Here is a 27,126-nt window from a genome sequence, read left to right as displayed (position 1 = left end):
CACCATTTTTCTCCACACAGACAGAAGATGGACTTCTAACAACAAGATCAAGTTGAAACCAGGTGAGAGCTCGGCTCGACCACAAGAAATGTCTTCAATTAATCGTCAGCACTAACCACTTTTCCATTATCAGTTAAACGTTTAGTTTTATTATGACTTCATTTTAATAAATGTGTTTACTTTTAATAAAGCTTTTAAACTTAAATACAATCTGTGTTTTTTGGTCCAGACTAGAGTGACTGAGCGAAAGGTTTTGCAATTTTTGCAAGCATGAGTCCAGATAGAACACTTCAAAAGACATTATGGACAATCCCAGAGGACTGCACTAAGTTGATAGAGCTATTGCTGACTAGAATCATGGGAGTTTCGCCAACCGTGCAATCTTAGTTAGCTACACAGACAGACTAATAAGAATAATCTAGTAATACCACAGGGAGTCATAGTAGAGGCAGGATAAGAATTTAGATACAGTCTACAAGAAGAGCAAAGACAATTTTGAAAAAAGTCAAATGAGGAACGCTAGGAAAAATAGGTACTAGTCTAAAATGAAAACTTACTGGGGCCAGCAGAGGAGCCCTCGCCTGCCCGATCCTGGCCCTGTTGAACAGCATCCGCCGCCTGCTGCTCCTGTGTCCTCCTCTCGCCCCTGGGGGGAGCTGACGTACAACATGAAAGAAAGAACAGAAAACATGGATGATTGTTGCTTGTCAATGTCAACCAAATCAAACATTTCAAAAGAACAATAACAAAATATTTCCGCGAAATTATATTGATTATGGTTACTTTTCATTTATTTGCGGACCTGTGACTTCGAAAGTCACGTAACTCACTAAACAAAGTACTGAAACGTTCACCTAGGACTGGCAGTCCGCAGTCCGCAGGCAAGACGCAAAGTGACAGACAAACTCCATTGTGATTTCAGTCAGATCAGTGACAACACTAACAGTTGCCTGCTACATTACCAGTCATTTAAATAGTCAAACTATCAATCCACCGCCACTATTTTTCTTATTGTCAGGGTTACAAAGGAAGGGGCAGATTTAAGCCCTTGCGGCTCTTTTGCGCCGTTCTTGCGTGACTTTTGTGACGCAGCGGCTAAACAAAAAAGGGCGCCATGGTGCGGCGTATAATATTATAACAACGTGACGCATTTGGGAGATGCATCCCGTTATAAAGCCCTGCGCCATCAGGGGGCGTTCCGGCGCAAGGGAGGGCATTCCTGCGCTGGAACACATCCTAATAGTGGCTGAGGGAAATCTACAAAATATCAATCAGTCACCTTTAGGACAATGATGCGTCACACAAACCCTGCACCTGCTTGAAGCAGACGTACGGCTTGACCCAGCATTGGGGAGATAGGGTACCCCAGAGCATTGATGGAGCTGCGCCATCGTTGCGACGCAACTCCAGCAGTAAAGCTTCGGTGACGTTTTGGGCCCATGGTGCGCCGCATTGCAAATACGGCGCACCATGTTTGGTGGTGGTAGCGGGCCGCACAATTAATGGCGCATCCCTGCTACTTTGCAGGGATGCGACGGTAATTGCAATTCTGCCCCTTAGGGGCATACTTACTTACGCGTTCTGGCGCATCTCCAGAGATGCGCCAGATCAAATGCGTCACGCAAAACTACCCTTGCGACACGGCAGATGTGCCTCATTTACAATGCGGCGCGCCCTGGCGCAAGGGTAGGCACTTGCGTGACGCATCTCGTCACGTAAGAGCGGCGCATCGCTGGAGTCACGTCGCCAACGCAATGCAACTCCAGTAATGCTCAGGGCCACCCAATTCTTAACATGCTGTGTCAGTCCTTTCGCCTGCTTCGAGCAGACATAAGGAATTGAATTGACGTAGCAGCGTCGCAGAAGTGCCTGCGTTAAATCTTGTACATTTCACGCAGGCAATTTTGCGAGGCGCACAGCCGCTGGACCGCCCACCCTGCGTACTAGGAACGCACCCATTGTGGTGCAGGCCCATGGCTTTATAACGTGACGCATCTCCCTAGATGCGTCATGCTGTAAATGACTCGCAGGGATGCGGCACGTTTACGCCGCTGTTGCGTCACGCAAGGCAACGTAAACGTGGCGCAAGGGGCTTGTAAATGTAATCTGCCCCCTAGTGTCTAGCATTACGCAGTTCTGTAAAGTACACTCATACATAATAGTTACTCAGGCCAATGAGACCACGAAATAGAAAACAAATAAGCATAGTAGCAACGCCACTGAGAAGGAGAGCAGTGCACCTGAAATGCACAGAAGATTTTGAAATATAATTTAACTACAATGTAATCGTCATCAGCGGCATTATTGGCTTGCTCCATGTAAAAAACAAATATTTGCAATACAACAACACAGAGCAGGAGAAAACATCATAGTAGTGAGTGATTAAATGGCTACTACTACTCACCAAGCCCGGGGATCTCCAAGCCGAGCTGGTCCAGCAGGTCGCGCTCGCGGTCCAGGAGGTCCGTCCAGCGATGGGTGACCTGGCTGTAGGTGCGCTGGACCCCATAGAGGTGGGATATGGCCCAGCACACCTTCTCCCACCGCTTCCGGCGCTCCCGCATGTTGTAGCCGCCGGCCGCGATCCTGCCGCCTCCCGCGATGGTCCTGGGCAGGCGGCGCTGGACGAAGTAGACCAGCGCGCCCACTTCCTCCGGGCTGAATATCTCCCGTCGCGTCACCTGCTCCCCCCTCAATCTCCCGCATGCTGTCCTGGCACTGGGTCCAGCACTACTCCCCGCCGCCGCTGCGGCCCTCAAGTGCCTGGGCAGCTTCACGGCGCCTGGCTTGACCATGGTCTGGGCAGGTAAGGTAGGAAGAAGTAGAAAATTAAGAAAGAATAGGATAGGGAAGAAGAAAAGAAAAGAGTTTAAAAAAGTAGTTTAAAAGTAAAGAAAAATAGCAGAAAAGACAAAAATATACAGCTAGGAAAAGAGAGGGATAGATAAGAAGCAAAATCGTAAAAAAAAAACTGAAAACAAGCAAAGGATGGCAAAGATACCAAGAGGATTAAACACCATGCCCAGACACAGGAAATGAATGAAAAACAAGATGGCCGGCGCCCGTTCACGAGCGCGAAAGTAAGTTCGCGCGAGATTTTCCTCGCGATCTCGTGCGAACCTCTAGATTTCCCGCGCGATCTCGTGCGAACCTCTACTCGCAATGCGCTTACTGCGCGAGATTATACATAGCGGTGTGGTAAAATCGATTACCTATGCATAATTTATAATCAATAATCAATAAGAATAACTCAGAAAAATAAGAGGCAAAATCCGGGATATTGAGGTTAACTCAAAAGGGTTTTATTCCTGTAAAAGGAATTGGGTTATTGGCTCGAGCCAAGGTGGCATAACCATTCCGTCACCACACGGGTTCGGGAAGGGGCAGACAGACAACATATTATTTACAGAAGTACATATATATAGTCAATGCATTACATTAAGCGAATAGGCAGTAGGCGTAACAGCTGGAAAAAGGAGATGAAACATGAATACGTCATAATAAAGGTGTTACAATAGGCGTGCATGAAGGCGTGTACTAGAGACGTCATTAATCATGAGGTCACAAAATGGGTGGATACATAGGAGAATCTTGCAATGTCAGCAGAAAATCATGACACAGATGCGCGCGCAGCAGATTGACGTGAATCTGACGTGTAGCTGGAGGGTGAAGGGGGCTTGACACTTAGCACTACAAGTGTAGACATAAGTCTAGGATGTCAGATCAACCTGATCCCAATATCGTATCTAATATCGTATGTTTTAAGAACTGTAGTGTCTGGAAGGAAGGTCTCTCGGGCAGAGACTACTCCATACTGTCTGCGTGTATAAGTGTCTACGTATCGGCATGCGGGGTGAGGGGGCATGGGCCTACCATGGCAACGGAGTCTATGAGTTACTTGCACAGAGACAGAAAGACCGGGCCCATGCTCCTGCAGCTGGGAGGATGTTTACTTGAACTACGAGACAGGAATGTATTTTCGAGGAGTGGAGCAGATAATTCGAAGGTTGAATACAGTCTTGGCAGGCAGAAGGCTGGGCTGGAGCCGCGCAAGGAGTAAGGCAGGGGTGACTGGTACAGAGGCAGCCTGGGTTGAGGCCCTTAGAGTCGGGAAACAGGGAAAAAGGTTTCATGGCAGAATCAGGGCCTACTTTCGCCAGAGCTGAAAAACGTGTAAAGTGTACCACAAAAAGACGGTGGCACGGTATACATAGGAACTGAATATTCAATCCAATTATGGCGGATCTGAAAGAGGACATGTTAAAGATGGACGCAAATGTATTTGCGTCTTCGTAGCAGACACAGGAGGGAAATCACATGCACTGCAAGCTAGTACATGGAGACGGTGGGGTACTCGCTGGGGAACACTACTCGATCGAAAATTATATTTCCTCATTCCCTCCTTGTTCCCCACGGACCCTTCATGATACGTCAATTCTCATCAATTGATCAATCTGTTCACTTAACATCAATTGCTCTTCTTGCTTCTCGTGTTTTAAATGGGAACTTGGACGTGGAATACATGAAGTGGCACACAGGCCGCAAATCGCCGGTCCACATTGGAGACACAGGCAACAACTGAGTACTATGAGTAGGCCAATACCCAGGAGGGATAGGATCTTCCACCCCCAGGCTGACAGCGTTGTCCAGAACCAACCGGACCAAGTCCAGGTGCCTGGAGTCTGATGTATCAAACTTGCAATTTTATGGAGACGTGTAATAGCTTTGTACACGGTTGGCGCATTATTTGGGATGAAAACACAGCAACTTGACCCGATGACCTTACAAGCTCCACCCCTATCTGCCAAGATGACGTCAATAACGAGACGATTTTGAAGAACAACAACCCGCATAGCGGACTGCTCCTCCGTTAAGTTACCTAGGGCTGAAGTGGTCTCAAGCACCACTGCTTCGAGGGTTCTGGTTAATCTACGGATTAGCTTACTATTGGAAACAGTACCTAGGTAGGGGAAAAAACCTTTGTTGAAATCTGTGTATTGTTCCCATGTGGTTTCAGTATAATCGACAAGTGGGAGATCTCTTCGGAGTCTATGCTTGACCAGATTAGTGTTTCTATGATAGTCAGGAGGGGCTAGGAAAACAGGTGGCAGAAGGAATGCAATGTAACAGGTACCATCCCAATCTAGAGGCAAACGGACATATGCAATATGGCCGCAAACAAAATAGGAATGACGTAAAGCCCTAAACGTGGATCTACCATGATCACTGAAATCGACCACAGTAGTACATTTACTATGACCTAAGTGTATGGAACCATTCTTGCGAACACATAGTTCACCAGTAACTGGCAATACTGCCATGGCAGGTAGAACAGGAGCAGCTTCAGATTCGACAGATAAAATCATGAATGTAACTGTGTAATTATCTAATCCATATACTTCATTTTCTAGATCAGTTCCAGTACCAACGGGGAGTCCCTCCTTGTCAGGGTAACATACTTTAAGCAAGGCTGAGTTCAGGTTTCCCCAAACCCAGTTACCTTCATATATAGCAGCATCAGAAACTAGGGCATTGAGCATTTTAAACCATGCACCACATGTGCCATTGTGAGTGAACGGGTACGGAAAAAGGGGAAGAACTCCCTTGTTTTCTTGGTAGGGAGGGAGTCGACCACATATCCAACAGTTTGTAGCATTGGTAACCTGATGGGAATGATGTAACATACTAATGAAAGTGTTGTTGCGCAGCGCAAGCCTATAGGATAACTCGTGTGGGGGTAATTCACTAAAAGAATGTTCGTCAGTAACATTATAAGTAGATTGTGCACGCTTGAATATAGGGTAATATATGTGTAACAAAACACTAGCAGTAATGACCAGCAAACTTAAGAAAAACATGATAAGTAGTGTCACTATACAGCGACTGCGAAGTGACTTACAATATGCATTCCTTTTATGTTGTCTTTGTCTATCTCTCTCTCTATCTCGATCTAGGGGATACATGTCAGAAACTAATTTAACCGATTCACCTAGGGGAGGACTTAAACAATTAAACTGTCTGACTTGCTAGATCGCAACTTTGTTCTGTATTCTTCAGAAGCAGATTTCTCAATCAAAGGGAGTTTTGAGTCTGAGTCAGTTTGTGTAGGAGGGCAGGGCTTAGAAACCAAGTCCGAAGGAAGTCCGTGAAATTTTTTGATGTGGCTGGAATGCAGCCATCCCTTCCTGCCCTCTAGTTTAACAGCTGTCCTCGTCGTAAGCAGGACCAATTTCGGGGCTTGCCAGCGGGGCTCCAATGGACTTCTCCGATCAAAGTTGCGGGTGAACACGTAGTCACCCGGGACCACCTCGTGGGGCTTCACTTCGGTGTTGTCGGGAAAGGCTGCAGCTACCTGTGAACGACAAGATTGTAGTGCAGACATCAAGGAGGCAAGGTAATCTGTCAGCATAAGACAATCAACATCAGTTATCTTTCGTGGAATAGGCGTCCCCCACATATTCGGTGGTCTACCAAAAACCACTTCGTACGGGGATAGCCCAGATCGGGAATGGACCACCATCCTCATATAGAAGAGGGCGACCGGCAAGGCAACTATCCAGTCCACACCCTTCTCTCTACAGATCTTGGAAAGTCGGATCTTTAATGTCTGATTATGGCGCTCCACGAGACCTGCTGCCTCGGGATGCCGGACACAATGGAACTTCCACTGATAACCTAACAGAAGTGTAATGTGTTTCACAAGTTCGGATGAGAATGGCTGACCATTATCTGAGTACACGATACGGGGCAAACCATACCGCGGGAAGTATTCACGAACCAGCTGCTTGGCAGTGGTCGGAGCAGTGTAGTCAGGAACTGGGTATGCTTCTATCCATCGGGAAAGAGCACATACGACTACGAGGACATACTTGAATCCTCGACAGCGTTCCATCTGGATATAATCCATCTGGAGTATTTCAAAAGGGTAATCGGGAGGTTGAAATCCACCTTGTTCTACGGGAATGCTTTTACCTGGATTGAACTGACCACAAATCATGCAAGTACGCACTTTCTGCTTGGCTGCTGCCCGTAAGTTTTTATTTGACCATATGTGTTGAATACTGTCTAGCATTGCCCTCTCTCCTAGGTGTGCGGGACTATGTATCGTGTTAATGATGACTTGTACCATAGAGTCGGGGAGAAACCATGTAGATTTTCCCTTCGTCATCCAACCCTGGTCTGTTTGGATCCCTCCTAGTTTAGTCCATTCCTTAATTTCATCTGGTGTTGCATGTGATTGTATGTCGATTACATCATGTGCGGGATCCCTGACTGTCATACAGTGCGATGGTAACACTAATTGTGTCTGATCAATTACATGAGTTCGGTTCTGAACAGTTTGCTTTGCTGTTCGGTCTGCCAGGTCGTTACCCTGGGAGATGATATCAGTAACCTTTGTATGTGCCTTACATTTCATGATAGAGATTGCAGTGGGTAGATGTATGGCATCTAACAGGGCTTGAATAAGGGGACCGTGCTGGATGTTGGCCCCATGAGAAGTTAAGTAACCTCTCTCTCGCCAGAGGACTCCGAAATTATATTTCCTCAGCGGGCGGAAACGGAAATACGTCACGCAAACAAAATGGCCGCGCCCGTACTTGACCTTGGGGTAAATTCGCGTGTTGCGCTGCAAGCGGCTCGCGAATACTGCAAAAAAACTCGCGAAACAACAAGCCGCAAAAAAATAAAATGCTCATTCGCACGAATTGGCGGCTTCCGCGGTCGGTTTCGCACGACGCCGCGCCCCGCGAATAGCGCGAAAAAAACCGAAAAACGATTTCAGCAAAAGCAAAAGCAATGAGCAGGTGCAAAAGGTCAACCTCATGATTTGTAACGATTCTTTGTAGTGCTTCCTGAGGGGGCCCTCCAGAATTCGGTTGCCTGCTTGCAACTATTTTGTGTGACCCTGCTCTGACCTTAACTGTATGCCACAAAGGTCCTGATTTACAGCTAAAGGAGCAGACAAGCAGGTGCCAGGCTGGAACTTTAAATTCTTTCAGTGACACATTAATTATACCCTAATTCATTATTGTCAGTTGGGGCAGGGCAGGTGTTGTAACTAATTTTGCAACAATGAAAGCACTTAGCAAGTGCAAAAGATCACTAATCAGGGCGCACTAAGGAAGCAGGTGCCAGCTAAAAAAATATTCTGTGACACATTAATCAGCCCCAAATTAATTCAGGTCACTTGAGGCAGGGAAGGTGTGCTTTGCTTTGCCGAAAATAATGTACACTGGACAACCAGAGGGTGTGGTGATGAAACAGAGGGTGGCATGGGTGGGCCAGAGGGTGGCATGAGTAGTCAGAGAGTGGCAGTGGTGACAGAGAGTGGCAGTGATGAAGAAGAGTGTCCCAAACAGGCTGGACATGTAGAAACAACAAGTTCGCAAAACTTGCGACCCGACAGGTAAGTTCGCAAATTGCGAAATTGTAAAAACCCTCGCGAACTGGCAGAAACACGGGCGAACACAAAAAAAAAAAAAAATCCGCAAATTCGCGGGAATTCGCGGATTTTGCGGATTGCGAATCCGCAAATCCGCAAAATTCGCGAACGCGAGATCCGCAAAATTCGCCCATGCTTAGTTGGGACGCGGATGTAGATGAGCAGGAAGTTGCAGAATGGGAAGTGATAGGTATGGAGTATGGAGTGATGACTCATGACCGCCAGTGGTAAAATGCTCAATGACCTGGGGCGGATTTTACATGTTGAGACAGTGCAAGGTTCTGGGGGTGCCTTATAGGCCAGTCTATTCAGGCATGGATTGGTGCATGCTTGCTGAGAAGTATGTGTGTGAGGGTAGCTGCTGCCCAATGAATATGAGAAAGTCTGGAACATGCACATGGAAATATAGAGACTCGTCCTAGATGTGGGAGACATAGGTGAGTCTGGAGTCTTGCCACATATTGAGAATATAAGAAGTATTAGGAAAATGAGAGTGTGTGTCAGCAACTGATCTTTCTATTAGCATAATGCAATATGTTTCCTTACCAATTGTATTTGTAGAAAACAGGTTGTTCTCCCTAAGTAAGGCTCTTGGGTTGCAATTCTTACACATCATGTGTTTTGTTTTGTCTTTGTTGACTTAAAATATATATATATTTTTAAATCTGGAAATTTTGTTCTACAATTTTAAATCAAACTGTTTCTGGGCGATAAGCTGATGTTTTCTGTTTATATATTGATTATACAAATTATTCAACTGGAAAAGAAAGCAATAGAAGATAGAGTGTTTTTCAGGCTCTTATAAAGATATTTGTTTATCAGTCCAAGGTTCGAAACTTTAAGTTATTAAGAAAAACTTACCCGGTTTTTCATTTGACTTTAGTCGAATAGTTGACATTCATTCCATACTTTGAGGTAGAGTAAAGTATGTTATAAGGCACAACATAGAACATTTTTTCACAAAAAGGCAAACATTTGCACAAAATACTGCCTCTTGCCAGTTGCCTCCCCATTGATAAATTAATGTTTAATGCAAGAGAAAAACTTAAGAATGCCCCCAGATGACCCAGGAAGCAATGTTATTTATCCAGGAAAAGGTTTTACTCTTCAAATAACCCAGTAATGAGTTTTAATAACCAAGGGAAGAATTCTATTTTTTCAGACAACCCAGAAAGGAGTTTCCAAAATGACTGTCCCATATGGCACCTTTTCCATACCTGTTGTGAAGCTTGTGGAAACAGGTTCGGTCTCGGTGCTGCCACGCACACCACTGACAGAGACCTCATAGTGAGAGCCGGGCCGCAGCGCCTGCATGGAATATTGGCTCAGTGGGGGCTGCAGCCGAAAGGTAGTTTGCCCACCCTCCCTGCTTGCCAGCCCGTACTTGAGCAGAATGAAGTCAATCTTGGCACGAGGCGGGGTCCACTCGACGAAGGCCACTGTGTCGGAGACATCGCGCACCAGGATTTGAGATGGCCCATCGATGACTGAATAAGCAAAGCAAAATGAGCAAATATTTAAGACAAGTACACCAATAAAATGCTTCAAAAGACTCTTCATAGGATAGTCCAACTAGCCACCACCAGCATAAAGACAATGACACCAGAAAGCTGAAAATAATGATGAAGAAGAAGAAGAAGAAGTGGAACAGGAGGAATACGAAGCGGAAGAGGAGGAAGAAAGAGTGGAAAAGGAAGAGGTAGCAATAAATTATTATTATTAATATTATTATTATTATTATTATTATTATTATTATTATTATTATTATTATGAAGAAGAAGAAGAAGAAGAAGAAGAAGGAGAAGGAGAAGGAGAAGAAGAAAAATAAGAAAAAGAAAGGAGAAGAAGGAAAATAAAAGAACAACATATCAATAAGAAAAATATATATGCCAGCCTTGTGGCTCCTCAGCAGTATAAATAACAGGTGTTCCCACTATTAATTTCTATTATCTTACATCAAGCATATCCTTGGAACAAATGCAGCCCCTGACAGAGCAGCCTTTGTGAGGATACACAGCACCCAATTGCTCTAAAACCTCAAACGCAATTAGTGAACCAATTTAACTAAATAAAGAATAATGCGCAATGATCCAGCATCATCTTCTAAAGGACAAAAGGAATATCAACATAATGTATACAATCATGCCAAACCCGCTCTTAATTGCCATACATTTCTTCCTCATTATTACCATTAATTGGCACTCTATTACATTATATCCACACCAACTAATTAACAATTAACTAATCATAAAGCACACCAACAGAGAGGCGGCTCTGACCAATGTCAGTGGGAAAATGCAATTGCATGCAATTCGTTTGTTTATTTGAGCACATTGGTTCTAACATATTTACAAGAACAGTGATTCTTAACTTGTGGTCCGTGGACACCTGAAGGTGTACAAAGCCTACTCAAGGAGTCTGTAACTGCTTAGAAAATGAAATAATATTAACAGATGAATAAAGTGTATATAAATGAAGAAGCAAAATGTAAAACTGAAAATGTGAACATTTTATGTAAATTCTTCTGAATTTGAAATTGGAGGCCAAAAATGAAGTTGGTATCCTTAGATTAATTCATGGGGAAGTGCATGTGCATCAAGCAGAATATACTATGCATGGTGGGTTGCCTTTATTGGATTTCGAAGAGCTCAAACCTTCCAATGAAATTTAAAATTTTAATTTTGGAGATTTGTACGTGAATTAAATAAACTATATAATCATTTGTGCAATGTTTTTTCATTCAAATGATCTAAATTGCTTAAGCTGGGGTCCCCCGCTGCCAGTAAAGACTCACTGAGGTTCCCGGATTCCATAAATATTCAGTGGGTGTCCCCAGCTTCCAGTAAGGATTAAGTCCACAGAAGTCAAAGGGTTAAGAACCATTGTACTAGAGGTATCCATGGGCTTCTTTTAAAAATTGTTTTGTTTCAGTATCTTATGTTTGTTTTTTTCCTGCTCAAACATACATTTTACATCATAAGAAATTCTGTTCTCTTTTTTACTTTGATTTATTTTTATAGCAACAAGCTGAATAGTCACGATAGTTATTATTTAATGTATCTCGATATTTCTATTTTATCTTGTAATTTAGAGATTTAATATTACATATTTCGGTCTGTTCAGAGTAGTTTGAGAACTGGAGGGAGAGTGAAACAGCAAAGCAAAGTCAATTAAGGGGGAGCTGAAAGCAGAGTGTACTGTAGACATAAAGGTGGGGAAGACATGAAAAGGGGCCATGATAGACTGAAAAAACATGAAAAAAGCTTAATACGAAAAGAGCGTGGAAGTCAAGATGCGTTAATTGGTAAAATGCACCAAGAGAGTAAAAGTAATAATTGATTTCAAAATGTCGAGGGTTTTTTAATGCACCGCCACACCAACTTTGACCAACTGCTTCAGACATTAGAGGAAATATGAGAAACAAAAAGGGGGTGGGGGTGAGAGGGCTACTTACAGATGTGGAGGGAGCGGGGTGGAACAGGAGGAGGGAGTGAAGGTGGAGAACTAGACTGGTCGCTTATCAAAATGAAAGTGCAGATATATTTATTGATTTCTTTCCTTTCCTAGGGCCAGCAGGTCTATACACTAGACGCCTACAGCACATGAGCAAATGGGTTCTAAAAATAAGATTTGAGGCTCATGATTTTTTTATTTCAAAATCAAAAGATGCATGGATTTGTTGAGATTTCTCAGAGTTACTTTCAATTTTCTGACAGATTTAAATCTGTAGGTTAAAGTGTTACTAGCTTTGATGTTGAGAGTCCTTTTTCTTCCCAGACGTGGCTGGAATCATTACCTATTTTTTTTGCATCTGCCCATATGTTGTGTTCGATTCCATGCGTCTCGAAACTTCTGCACCCAAAATTAGCAGAATATGGAATAAAAGCAATTGGTAAAATCGCATGTGCCTCCGAACAGGAGCTGATAAGGGCGTGCCAACCAACCGCCAGCATTACCAAGAGCAAAGCATTGAGGGGCATATTTTATAAGCCGCTACCATCACAGGAACGTCACTTTTTTCTGAAGTTCCTGTGGCGATAGGGGCTTTGCCTTATTCATAAGGCAGGGTTAAGCCACTTGTGAATAAGGCCCCCTTTCACGCTATACTTGATGTGAAAGGGGTGGGCAATGGGTGTTGCGGAGGGCATTCTACTGCAACTCCCATTGACTTTGACGCTGCCCCATATTTACAAGGGTTGCATAAATATGGGGCAGCATCAAAATTAAAGCCAGGGAAACCCTGGTCTTAAACAGGAGCAACAAGGAGAAATGTTTTCTTTCTCCTCGTGTTTGCTGTTTCTATGTGTGCTGCATTGTGCAGCACACATAGAAACAGCAAAACGCCATGTATGATTGTTTATGTGCAGGAAGGTGTCCCTTCCTGCACATAAACAATCATTTTAAAAATGATGAGTTGCAACTTCTATGTGTGCGGCACAAGCAGCACGCATAGAATTCACAAATCTCCATTTATGATTGTTTATGTGCAGAAAAGGACACCTTCCACCACATACACAATCATTCCCACGATGCAGGCACCCTTACACTAAGGTGCAAGAATGCCTATGTTGGTGCTAGGCAGCTAAATTTAGCGCCAGCGCAGGGAGAAACGCAGGGCTGCACCATATTGTAAATACGGTGCAGCCCTGCGTTTCCAAAGTGATAGAGGGCGGCGTTACCCTTCTTGGCTTAATGCAGCGTCCGCCACTTTAGTTGTAAATATGCACGCTTAGTGCTCCTCTAAATAGGTCACAACATCCCTGTGGGTATTCACCTGCTCAACCCCTACCCTGCAATCTGCATAGGACCTCCCAGGCCTCTCCAGCTCAGAGCATGTTGTGAGAGGGAGCAGAAAGGTTCACAGAATAGTGGATAATCAGGCGGTAAGAGGCATGGGTGTAACGCAGCCTTGGCAGCCCCTGTGACACAGTTTCCTGACGCTAAACTGGCGATAATTTTAACGCTGTTCTTGATAATGTGCCCCCTAGTTTTCTCCACTTCTCTCTCTGCCTTATCTTTATCTCTCAACCTCATCTCTATGTCTACTCTCCTCTGTTTACTCTCCCTAAGCTCTGTTCCACTTTTTTGATCTACCTACTGTACATCCTTCTGGCTCTACCTGTGCTTTCACTCACTCTTTCACCACTTTCACTCCCCAGTGCTTAATTTGAGCCAGTGGTTTCCAGTGTTCGATACCGGCACTTAATTGTCAACACCAGCGTTTGTAACAGTCTGCCACAAGGTGGCGCTGTCTGGATAATTTAGAGATGACCTACACAACAGTTAATTATTAATCCAATATATATTAAAATGCCGATTACCTGCCGTCCAAATCATTCTTATAGCTTTAGTGGCCTGGATTAGTCTGAATTTGAACACTTGTACAAGTGCGATGGTTAGTAGTTGTGTTGTTACTATCATTGGCAGCATAACAGGGGTAATGTGTGGTGCAAGCTGCAGCAAGCTCCTGACAAGAGCCCTGGCACTGATTTTCTTTTAACAAATTAAGTACTGCTCCTCCCTCCCACAACCTCCAGTTCTATATCTATCCCCACCATCAACCCTCTAAACACTGTCTCTCTCTTTATTTATTTCCTTGTTTGTAGGGCGCTCTCCACAAGCAAAACTGTTTCTAGCTGCCAGATTGTAGTGTATAATATAAATAATGTTATAATAGACAGCACCGTGTCAAGTCCAACAAGAGAGGCTCTGCCTTGTGTCTCTCTTTTTGCCCCTCTCTTTTCATCTTCTATCACTCCTGCCTCTCCACCTCAGCTCTCTTGTTTCATTCACCTCTCTCCGTTCCATTACTCTCAACCTCACACCTCTCTCTCTCACTCTATCAGACTCTTAAATATTGCTTCCCTGTGGATGTGCTGAGACCTCCTTCCTTCCAATATTAGTGATACTAACTCTGCTTATTGGATAATAAATTAAAAATAACGTGGAACCTGTTTGATACTACTGTGCCCTCGCATGCACCACATAGACCTAGAACCTACTACCAGGGGCCCACTGGCATGCCTGGTATGTTTCTGTGACAAAACAGGTATTATAGCACCCAGGAATAAACAGGCAGACAAATTGCATTAATGCCCTGGATAACCAGCCTGTGAGGGGATACCCAAGACATGGGTTCATGTCCCACTGCACATTGAGAAGAGGGCCTGATGCATCAAAGGGTTTGACACATTATGTGTCTATGGAGAAATGTGTTGATACATAAGGTCTATGTGTTTTACCAGCAGTGGCTCCTCCACAATGGCAGAGGAGCGTTGCGCCACTCGTTGCAGAAAAAACATAAAACGATAATAAAATAATGTTATTACCCTTTTGTTTTAGTCTGACAGCCGATGCTGCCAAGTCATGGGTGGGGCGGGCCGGCCATCCTGAGTGACAGTCAGCAGGGGATGGAAGAGTTGTTGGGCACTGGAAGTGCGCATCGCGGTTTGTGCGACAGTCTTAGGCCGGCGAAACTGTCATGCGCACTTTGATTTCTTCAACCCAGCGGTATTGTACAGCCAGGTGGAGATACGGCAAAGGCAAAGGCTACAAGTCACTTACTGAGCACCTAACCAGGCTGCTCAGACCAATCCTGGCGCTGCTCTCATGCTAAGAACAGCATCTGTGGGAGTGACCCATCGACTTCCTCATACTTCTTCACCAAAGTGGCTGGCATCAGGAGCGGCAGCCTGAGGTAAGTGTTTTTTGAAAAATTATTCTTATTTGTCCCCCGCGCTGCCCCTCCAGTTGGTTTTCGCAGCAGCATCCCCTGTGTTTTACCAGCTCATACTATGCAGTCGATGCCTATTCCTATCTCCATCTCAGCATTACCAAAAATTGGCACATTTTGCACAGGAAATCAAACACTCCCACCTTGTTAGTGAGAGCCACAGGGAGTTTGGACCTATCAATGCATTAGGGCAATAATGGGTGCAAATTCTCAGCCAAGTATACATTGCACTCACTCACATGCTTTACTCTGGTGGTAACAACGGTAAGAAACACGTTTTTAGAAAATGTTAACCAATTAAACAATACAAAAAAGAACATTGGGAGATAGTAAGATGCAGTCTACCAATATCATAAAAATACTTTATTTTAATTTTACAATGAATTTGAAAAGAATGATACCATTGAGTTCGGCGACAGTAGTAGCAGTTGTTTGCATCTGTAAATAACGGCGAACACTGCATCAGAAAGCGATACATAAAAAGTGTCATTATGATAACAGTTAGTAATATTATCAATATTTGGACAAGTATTGGTTTTATTATTAGAAGTAGCAGCTGCAGCAGACAATCTGATCCATAATACACGGATGCTGATTCGCCCAAAGGACAGACGTACAATATGTGACACCAGCCATCCTTTGACCTTCAATTACATCACAAGTTTGGCCTCTAATTCACTATTAGGCTCTCAAAAGCCTCCTATTGCTGCCCCTCAGCTGGGGGAGTAAGGTCATGGAGTGGAAACTACAGACAGTAAACAGAACTCAAACAGCCCCCTTCATGTCCTAGGCTTACAGAGAGGTGAATACAGAACATAACAATGTAATGTATACAAAGCAGTCCAGCTACTGCCCCAGCCACACCAGACTGCATAGCTGTTGGGGGTCTTCAGACAGGAGGAGGAGTGCCTGGGTGCTCCTCTCAAGCTACATGAGGAGAAGGGGAGACTAATGGACTTATTTATTTAGTGTCTGGTGGACAGGATACTCTGTCAAATTGTGACACATATCACGTCCACTGTATTACGAATACCTTAGGGTATAATGCAGTTTTATGATGAAATATCCCATCTGCTAAATTCTAAGTAAAGGACCTTATGGGTCGAATTTACGAGGCATTTACGCAGCACAGAGCCGCAAACCAGTTGGCTGCACCACGCAGCGTAAATTCCAAAGCACAGGGATGCATCATATCTAAAATTTTATGACGATCCCTTTGTTTTCCCCTGCGTGGGCGCACACTTTGCTGCAATGCGCTGACGCAGGCACTCTTGCACTATAGTAAAAGGGGGCCTGCATTGAGAGGAATGATTGTTTATGAGCAGAAAGGTGTCCCTTCTTGCACATAAATAATCTGAAATGACATTTGTAAAATTCTATTTGTGCTGCTTAATGCAGCACACATAGAAGTGGAAAAACTGTATTTTTTCACTGATTGTTTATGTGGAGGAAGGGACACCTTCCTTCACATAAACAATCACAAGAGGAGATTTCCTCGTTCTATGTGTGCTGCAGAATGCAGCACGCATGGAAAGAGGAACAAAACGAGGAGAAATGAAAATATTTCTCCTCGTTGCCCTTCCCATGGGAGGCATAGCATTCTGGCGCATTTCCAGGTTTACGATTTCTCATAAATCTGGAAATGTGGCAGAAGCCATTGGTGTTGCGTGGTAACAGCCACAGCAACACCCATGGTACGCCCCTTTCACGCAAAATGTTACCTGTAAAGGGGCCATATTTACAAGGACACGAAAAGCCAAGCAGGGTAGCTTTACGTGTCCTTGTAAATATGGTGCAGCAGATTGCTCTGCCGGTACGTTTCAAAAAGTGACACACTGGCGGTGCAAGGGGCTTGTAAAAAGGCCCCTATGTTTTTTTACCCACCCAGGGGTGGTCTGGGAAGCTGTGAGAGTCCTGTTAGATGTTCTGATGTCTTGAACATCCCTACTGGGTGCCTAGAAGTGCGGGTGGAATGTCCCTCTTGCAGCTCTGGTCACTGTGTGTGAACAAGAGATGTTCAGTGGAGCCCGTGAGGTGCAAATGTTTGTTTACATAGTGAATTGGAAGGAAGAGCTGGAACACAGTGCCTCCCCCCAGTTTTATCAATATGTTTTTACATTTAGAGATGCTAATAAGGAGGAATGTGAACACCTGCAGTGAAGCAGTCCTGAACCAGCAGGGAAACTGCCCTTAACCATCAAGGGACCAGACTCATATCCTTTAATACATCCAAGCCCATATGGCATTAGCCGGATGGAGTTAACGGTCAGTCCGCCCTCATCCGTCTACTTTGTGGAGCATTACCCTGACAGCGGTAGTATGCGTTATGCTGACAGTGCCAGCTCTTCCGTCGCCCCCCAGCCCTTGTGAGGTAGGTCATTATAACAGCGGCAGCTGCTCCAGTGCCCAGCAGTCAATCTTCTGAAGAAATGAAGCTTGGAGGATTAGGCCTGGCGACCTGCCGCAATCCGAAAGGATGGCATAACTCATTAAAGCACCTAATGGGCCAAAGCGGTGAAGGAATAGGTGGCTCTTCCTTTGGATTGGATATATTCTCCTTTTTTATTTGTCTTGCTCATTTATTTGCTACTAAATCGAAAAGTATTATTTCAAGTAAACTAATGGGTTAGCTCGGCGATGCCCACAGCATCCTAACTACATGGCCAGTATCAGCGCTGTTTCTAACATGAGGCACATTAACGAGGTAGGGCTTGTTTTTTTTTCTTTTTAACGATGTCTTCCAACATAAATGGACCGTGAACTTAAACACTGATGTTGTGAATCTGAATATGCTGTACATGCAAATATTCAAAGCACAACACGGCCCAAGTGGGCCATTTGGAGCATGGTCGCGGGCCATTACAGCCCGGTGCAGCGCGTGGTAGGACTGCTAAGAAGTTGATCATAGAGCAGCAGGGAACATCCAGCAACTGACTTCAGCGTTATTCTGATGCATGTGAGATGTAGGAGGACAGAATGTTACTTAATTCGTGGATTTCCACCCTTTGATTCGCACAAGAATTGTGAATTGTGCCTAGCTTCAGATGGACGCAGCCCCTTCCCTGGTCACAATACTATCTCTTCCTACTGCTAGGAAGTTCTCACCTTCACCACCTATTCATGGGAATCTTATCAATCCTACCCTACTACTTCAGGTCGTAGACAAGCTGAAGCCAAGTAACAATGACAAGTCACTACACAACATACAACCACATTGATGTAGCACTACTATGAAGCTACTCCCATGAAACTGTTATAATTGTGGATACCAATTCTAAAAAAAACAGTATACTGACCATAACACTACATACTTAAACTCAAGGTCTCCCTAATCCTAAACTTTACTCCAACACTAGCCCTAATGCTAAACCTAACAGTATCCAACAAACTTGGATACTTTTTGCACTGACATTCTTCTCTGAGAGAGATATAAAAGAGAAATGTTCACTTTTTTTATAAATGCTTGTAAAAAAATAGGAAAATACCCTTTTTTTCCTCAAGGACTTTTGGTCAGGTAATATGAACGAAGATGCCCTACCACCAATAGATTTCCAAAATTGTACTTGATAAATTGCAGTATTTTGTTTTTCCACTGGAACTTTGGGTTCAGTATCAATCAGTGAATGCACAGTTCATCATACCTTAGGTTTCAGCGTCAATTATTTACATTATTGCCTGTGCAGATCTCAACTCTTATGGACATCTACATTTATTAGCTAGTGCCAGACTCAGGGATTTCAGAAAACGCTTTCCATTTCCATGCTTAGAAGGTCTTAGAATCGTTCTTTGCATATTTTAGAAGTGCAGAAAAAACACCGAGCAGCTTAAATAAAAATTAGACAAAGATTCATGTTCTCTATTTTTTCTTCAGAGTCAACGAGATTTTGAGATCGAGTGTGGCACTCATAAATATTCTTGAATGTACAGAAAACAGTGATGTCGTTTGCAGCGGTGCATGGCAAGGCAGAGGAGATACATGTTGATAAACAGCCTATTAGGAACCTTTTTAAAAATAATAATTATAATTATCATGACTCTTGAATTGGAGTGTGCAAGCAACCCAGTAGGGAAACATTAAAGTTAGGTTGGAACGGTCTGTTGTGATTTTGAAAATCAAGCGTCAAATGCAATCTTCAAACAAATATTGATAAAGCTAATAGGCTTGGCTTGGACATTGCATCTGTACACAGACACACATATACCCACACATATAGATCAAAATGCATCTAGGAAGTAGGCACACAGGCAATATTCAGAAAAGGCACCTCTACACAGACCAACATAAAAGTATCATGAATCCAGCAGATACATGGGCCTCTATGCACACAAACCACCAACAGCGTGACAACAGGCACAATAACCACTTACAACAGACGCACACGCCCCTATGCACATAGACCTACATACACACCAGCAATGATGTGTTGGGAACAGCACACAGACATTCACCCATGCAACATAGACCAATAGACAAACTAGCTCTCACAAGGCAACAGACATACATGCACACAAAAAATACACAACCATATACGGCGACACATGTATATAGAGGCACCCAGAAACTCAAACACATACACAGTCACAGAGTCACAGAAAACATACATACAGGTACACATGGATGGAAGATTGGACAGGGGACTAGAGAGACAGGTAACCTAACAGTAGACTCTACGACCACAAAGAAAAACATGCATGTAAACACTGACTGTTGGACCTTAAATCCATCATGTATTGTTTCCCTAAACTTTTTTGCTTTTCCAACTGGGTTTTGTGGATTCTTTTGTGTGGCCTCCAGGCTCTGGGCACTTTCCCACTGTAAATACAGTGAGAATTGTGTGCGCCCTTCTTACCTGTGTTGAGAAGTAGTGCTAACTCGACATTCTGAAACATGAGCCAGTCTGCCATTGCATACCTGTGTGTGCGCATAGGCAGCTATCGTGATTACATTCATGAGCGGCCAGCCAGGGCAAGCCACTGTATGTGCACACCCACACCTATGGTTTCCTATGATTGCATGTGCTGCCTTCCATTATACACTTGTGCGTTAGCACTGACAAACATATTAGTTAAATCTGTGTTATTGCAGACTCAGGTGGGTGCACTTGCACCCCTCATGCCGGGGACCATGTTTCCAACCTGCCATCGCAAGTCATGTGCATACTAGAGCGCGTGCACCCAGGTAGTACGGAATACATGTCAGTGTTTTCATTACCTATGAGGCTTGCTCTTCCCATAGGTTAACAAGGAGAAGTGGTTGACATCACTTAAGGGCTGCAATAGTGGATTGCAGTGGAGCAGCTTCATGATGTTTCCTATCAATAGATTTGCTATGCCAAACCCTTTCCAATGTTAAAGGGGGTTTTGGTATAACTTGCTGAGACATGTCACTTATAGAATATGTAAATGTGCAAAAATGTAAGATGCGAGCGCACTGTCATTTAGTTAGAAGTTTATATTTTCAGAAAGTCACTTTTGTCAAATTTGTAGCGTTCTGTAACAGAGTGGCGCCTCTTGTCATAGGCGTCTTAACTGAAAGTCACAATGTAGTGCTCCCCAACCAACTGTGAGAGCATCCCCTGTTGCACAGCTTATAAATCCTTCTGGCTGTCCCAGAGTTCCTCCAAATAATAAACCAAAAAATATGTTTTACTTCTTTCGAATTTATTTCATTCTTAAGCTTTTCAAAAGTTCATTTTTCATTCATGAATCATTGTTTTTCGGATTATAATCACTTTCAATACATTCGTCCAATGCATTTCGGTCATAGTTGACCTACATCAGGAACAATCAGCTGAAACAAGGTATAAAAATACCAATAAATAAATAGTTAAATTATCGTTTACAAGCATCTAATCAAACAAACATTGTGATCAAAATTGTGTACAAACGTGATTAACCCAGTACATAGGTGCTGTGTAACGTGCATATCAAAAATAATGCCAACTTGGCACTCACTTGTGCTCATGTTCATCAATTCTTCAATAACGCATCAACTGAAAGGTACGACATAACTGTAAAGTAAAATGACATCGAGCAACTCACTTTATCTGAAACTCTTAAAACAGTTTGCTGATTGCAAAAACCACGTTGTCGCAACGTTTCTAAACTTACATTTCTGACGAAGAAACGCCTTTAGCTGTCTTCCTTAGCTTAATCCAAATGATGCCGGCAGTAGCGGGGCATCTGGCCTATAGCTTTACATTTAATAACAACAAAGAAGCCTCAAATAGAATGATGAGTTCTGATTGGCCCGAACTCCGATCACATGATCAGAAAACCGGCCAATGAGAAGGTTGACATACCCACTGTTTAATCTGACACTACGCTTTGTGGACAATAAAGTTTACGCGTATCCAAGTCATTGAAAAATAATAATAAAGATTTAGCAAAAATGATAACGTTAATGAGGACATGTCTCATGAGCTACTGGGTAAATGTACAGACGTCCAAGCGCATAGGCAAGGCTGAAGCACTGAAGTGCCTAGATCTAGTTACAACTAAAAAGAGTGAACCATTCACAATGTCCTATGTGTTTAAAGGTAACAAGTGAATTCAGTACGATAATTGAGCCCAAATGGCTTATGGGAGTTCAGAAGATACATCCAGTTGTTTTCCCTTTGGAGGAGAAAACGATTGTTGTCCCGTCCTTCTATTTTAATAATTGTTTCCAAAATCAAAAATTTCAATTGGGACACATTGTGTTTCTCTTCTTTGAAATGTGTGGCCACTGTCGATTTCACATTTCCAGTTCTAATGTTCGCGTCTTATTTTGATTTTGCGCGTGGTCTTCCCCACGTACACTTTCCCACAGGGACATTTTAACATATATATTGCATTTGCTGTATCACAGGTAGCGTTTACATGCAACTTGATGGTGTGTCCTTTCATCGGATGCGTCACTGTGTTCCCTGTGTTCCCCCTGATGATGTTATTGCAGTGCCCACATGCATTGGACGAATGTATTGAAAGTGATTATAATCCGAAAAACAATGATTCATGAATGAAAAATGAACTTTTGAAAAGCTTAAGAATGAAATAAATTCGAAAGAAGTAAAACATATGTTTTGCTTTAATATTTGGAGGAACTCTGGGACAGCCAGAAGGATTTATAAGCTGTGCAACAGGGGATGCTCTCACAGTTGGTTGGGGAGCACTACATTGTGACTTTCAGTTAAGACGCCTACGACAAGAGGCGCCACTCTGTTACAGCACGCTACAAATTTGACGAAAGTGACTTTCTGAAAATATAAACTTCTAACTAAACGACAGTGCGCTCGCACCTTGCATTTTTGCACATTTACGTATTTCTCTTGTCCCAAAGGTGAGCAGCACGCACTTTAGACTTCTAAAAAGAGTGACTGATTAAACATTTCCGTAACAGTGCAGTATGAGGAAGTCAGCAAAAGCACCGAAGCAAGGGCAGATACATTTGCTTTTCAAGAAGGAGAAGCTTCTAGAATTTATTCTTTAATACAGGAAGAGATGACTCAGACGTCGTCGAGTAGGACCAAGGCTCAAAACATCAAACAACTAATTTATATATCCAAACGCCACATGAACCAGAAACTTCACGCTAGCACGCTGATACGCTACCATAAAGCTCAACGCATACCAAGAGGGCTTCGCATAGCCCTGAAGCCTTCCCTCTGTAAAAATGCTAAAGCCTTCCAAGACAAGTGGTATGCTATTTTAAACAGATGTTCTTTGGACCTTATTTTGTTGATCATTGAAGAACTTTCAGTAATCCTAATAGAATTGACCAAAGAGATGGGTGAACTAACAGAAGAACTGTCTAAAATGATGACTGCTGAGGAACTTGATTCAACTTTAAAGGAGGCAAAAGAACAGATTGAGCGACATACCCAAGAAGTCAATGAACGCAAGATTAGAAAGTTCAAACGCGACACTTTGGACTACAAACTAGGGGAGGTGTACACATGGGCAGATGTGTACGCCCAAAGAAGAAGGAAATGCCCATATACCCCTTATACTGATACTTCCTCGCCTGGAAGTGATGCATCCAATAAACCACCATTCAATAAGAGCTATCCATCTAAAAAAACGACACTATCCACACAAGCAAAGGAATCAACTAACACTAGGATGGTAGGAATTTAGCAGAGAAACCGACCACTTCTACAGTCTCAGATACCGTAGAGGGGCCTTTTTTAGAGGTAGGCACAGCCCAACCAGACGATCCAGGGGGAGAAAAGGAACCACCAAACACAAGAAGTGTCACAACCAAGACCAAAGAGAAAGAAAAGAAGAAGACAGTCGGCAAGAACACCTAGTGATTAATGTCTCTAAGTATAAATTGACAGATCAAGAACTAATGATGCTACAAAAAGGCACCTCTTTTGTCCCTACTACCCAGACAAATTCATTGGAACTTGAAATCAGTTTTTTCAAACTCATGCGTAAGCTTAGATTACGCTACTTTTTTGACCACGTGGCAGACAAACCATCCACTGCAGCATCTGATCAATTAAAGGGATTGCGAACCAAGAGTACCTTTGTGGCTCCTACAAGTCATAAAACATAGACTTGTTTGAGACAATGGTCAAACAAGATTTGAATAAGATCAAATTTGAAAAAAAGATCAAAAGAAACTTGACTAACAAGGAAATGAGCATATTAAAGAGACTTGCCAATAATGAGGACATCATTTGTACAAAAGCAGATAAAGGAGGAGGCCTTGTGGTGATGGACACGGCTATGTATCAAAATAAAGTCAAAGAGCATTTAGCGGACACTAACACCTATGCTGTCTTAAATCACAATCCTACCCAAGAATATGCTAACAAATTGGCAGAAATCGTTGGGAGAGCAAAAGAAAACGGAGTAATAACAGAGAAAACCCGAAATTTTCTAATCAAAACTAACCCTAAAAGCCCAACATTCTATATGATGCCAAAAGTGCATAAGGATCTGTTTAACCCACTGTTACGTCCTATTGTCTCGACAAAAAACAGTACACATGAACCTACAGGTCAACTGATAGACAAATACATGCAACCCACAGTACAGAAAATGGTTACCTACATCAAAGATTCCACAGATTTCCTGATCAGATTGGATATGTTAAAGATAGCAACCAATGAACAATTGTTACTGTGTACTGCCGATGTTAAATCTTTGTATACTGTAATACCTCATGGAGAAGGTATCGAAGCTATGGAAGAAGCTATTCTATCTACGGATTATGATCAACCCATGCAAGTGTTCCTTATGGAACTTATAGTCTTCACACTTTATCATAGCTATTTCAAAATGGATGACACATGGTATCAACAATTGGTAGGTACTTCGATGGGCAACTGTGCCGCCCCAGTGTATGCCAACATATATATGAAAGCATATGAAGAACAACTAATTTTGAGCAACCCAACATTGACTGACAATTTATTAATGATAGTACGTACGCTACATTTAAAAATGATAGTACGCTACAATGACGACATTTTCATCTTATGGAACAATACAGAAGAAACTTTACAGAAGGCACTGTTGGAATTAAATGCTAAAAATTAGAGAATACAATTGACCTGGGAGATATCAAAAACCTCCATCACTTTTCTGGATGTTCGAGTCAACTTACATCAAGGGAAAATAGAAACAGAAATGTATCGCAAAGAAACGGACAAGAACAATACTCTCCATTTCCATAGCGTTCATCAGGAACCATTAAAAGCACATCTACCCACATCACAGATGATGAGAGCAAAAAGAATGATCTCAAACGAAGACAAGGTAAAGAGTGCATTGGAGACCATGGGAGAAAGAGTTCGCAACAGAGGATATCCAAATCACTTAATAAAACAATCTATAGAGAAAGTGAGTTGCATACCTAGGAAGGATGTACTGAAAACAAGACCTAAGGCGAAAGAAGAAAGGATGACAATTTTGTGTAAATACTCTATGAGTTATAAATTCAAAAAGATCATCAAAAACCATTGGAACATTCTACGAGCGGAATCTGATTTTGAACAGGCCTTTGAACAACAACCGATTTTTGCCTTTACTAGGGGCAAAAATTTAGGGGAAATATTGAAACAAAAAAGTCCAAAAGAAACGTGTTTCCGAGGAACGAGACCTTGCCTACAATGTGGGCACTGCAATAACATCATCAGGGGGGACACAGTGACGCATCCGATGAAAGGGCACACCATCAAGTTGCATGTAAACGCTACCTGTGATACAGCAAATGCAATATATATGTTAAAATGTCCCTGTGGGAAAGTGTACGTGGGGAAGACCACGCGCAAAATCAAAATAATACTTAATGAGCATAAGTCGAACATTAGAACTGGAAATGTGAAATCGACAGTGGCTACACATTTCAAAGAAGAGAAACACAATGTGTCCCAATTGAAATTTTTGATTTTGGAAACAATTAATAAAATAGAAGGACGGGACAACAATCGTTTTCTCGTCCAAAGGGAAAACAACTGGATGTATCTTCTGACCTCCCAGAAGCCATTTGGGCTCAATGATCATACTGAATTCACTTGTTACCTTTAAACACATAGTACATTGTGAATGGTTCACTCTTTTTAGTTGCAACTAGATCTAGGCACCTTTCAGTTGATGCGTTATTGAAGAATTGATGAACATGAGCACAAGTGAGTGCCAAGTTGGCATTATTTTTGATATGCACGTTACACAGCACCTATGCACTGGGTTAATCACGTTTGTACACAATTTTGATCACAATGTTTGTTTGATTAGATGCTTGTAAACGATAATTTAACTATTGGTATTTTTATACCTTGTTTCAGCTGATTGTCCCTGATGAAGGTCAACTATGACCAAAATGCATTGGACGAATGTATTGAAAGTGATTATAATCCGAAAAACAATAATTCATGAATGAAAAATGAACTTTTGAAAAGCTTACGAATGAAATAAATTCGAAAGAAGTAAACATATTTTTTGGTTTAATATTTGGAGGAACTCTGGGACAGCCAGAAGGATTTATAAGCTGTGCAACAGGGGATGCTCTCACAGTTGGTTGGGGAGCACTACATTGTGACTTATAGAATATGGACATTTCTATGCTTTAAGAGTCTTACGTACCATGGTGCCTGGCTCTAATGGACACCAGAGGTTGGGGGAGCACATCTGTGCGATCCCCAAGTGGCAGCCATAAACCATGGGCATCCCACGAGAACGGCAGACCTCTGCCATTTGAGGATCAAATGGGATGGATTGGAGAGAGAGGTTTTGACACTTAGCCTCTAGGGCCTGGATCATGGCCCTATAAAAGATTAAGATCTGCATTCCATGATACCATGGCAGACAGGCATACAATTTAGGGGAGGCATCTGTGGTTCAAAGGGAAACTCCTTAAACAACCCCTAACTTCAAAGACACGCAATAGTATAACTACAGGTGCCATCCTTCAGCAAAGGGTGAGATATGCTTGCGGGGACGTGTGACGGAGAATACGGACTGCATGATGCACATTCTCAGAGGCCTCTGTTGTGCAATGAAGGATAACTGCCCATGAAGGGGACCGTGTGCCCTTTTTGAATAGTGGCTGGTCTGGGCTGAAGACCTGCTGAATTGTGGCACCCTGAAGTGTGCTCTCCAAGGGCCGGTCTGTTGGCCTCCTGTTCTACCGGAGATCTCAGGGACATCAAAGATCTCCCATGAGCGATCTACACCATCTACCTGTGACATCTAGAGAGTGGTGCCCTCTCAAGTGCCCACATCAGCTACTGAATCCCAACTGGTAGCGCAGTGTAAGCGTGGAACTAAGACTTGTGTCTGGAGACCAGATTGTCTAGTGCGGAGCCCCAGAAATCTTCCACGCATCTAAGGCATGTGGTTCCAGTACTGCAGGGACCCTGTTACTTATAAGCGTCTAGTTGGTGGCGAGTCGATTCACCAGATGCGGGACCCCACGGGCCCGTTTAGTCGATTGTGCTGACTGCATGCTCATTGCGTG

At 43.1% G+C, this 27,126-nt stretch overlaps 1 protein-coding gene across 2 annotated transcripts in view; it reads right to left on the bottom strand.

Annotated features, from left to right (window-relative positions):
• Nucleotides 1-27,126, bottom strand: part of TNR (tenascin R) — a 761,475-nt gene that overhangs the window by 187,221 nt on the left and 547,128 nt on the right. For both annotated transcript variants that reach the window (XM_086956605.1, XM_086956613.1), the window contains exon 8: nt 9,661-9,930. In XM_086956605.1, coding sequence (XP_086812731.1) covers nt 9,661-9,930 — 270 coding nt within the window. The remainder of the gene's footprint in view (nt 1-9,660; nt 9,931-27,126) is intronic.

The sequence above is a fragment of the Lissotriton vulgaris genome, chromosome 1_1 (genome assembly GCF_964263255.1).
Source record: "Lissotriton vulgaris chromosome 1_1, aLisVul1.2, whole genome shotgun sequence".
Taxonomy (NCBI): Eukaryota; Metazoa; Chordata; class Amphibia; order Caudata; family Salamandridae; genus Lissotriton; species Lissotriton vulgaris.
This window is presented reverse-complemented; position numbering and strand designations above follow the sequence as displayed.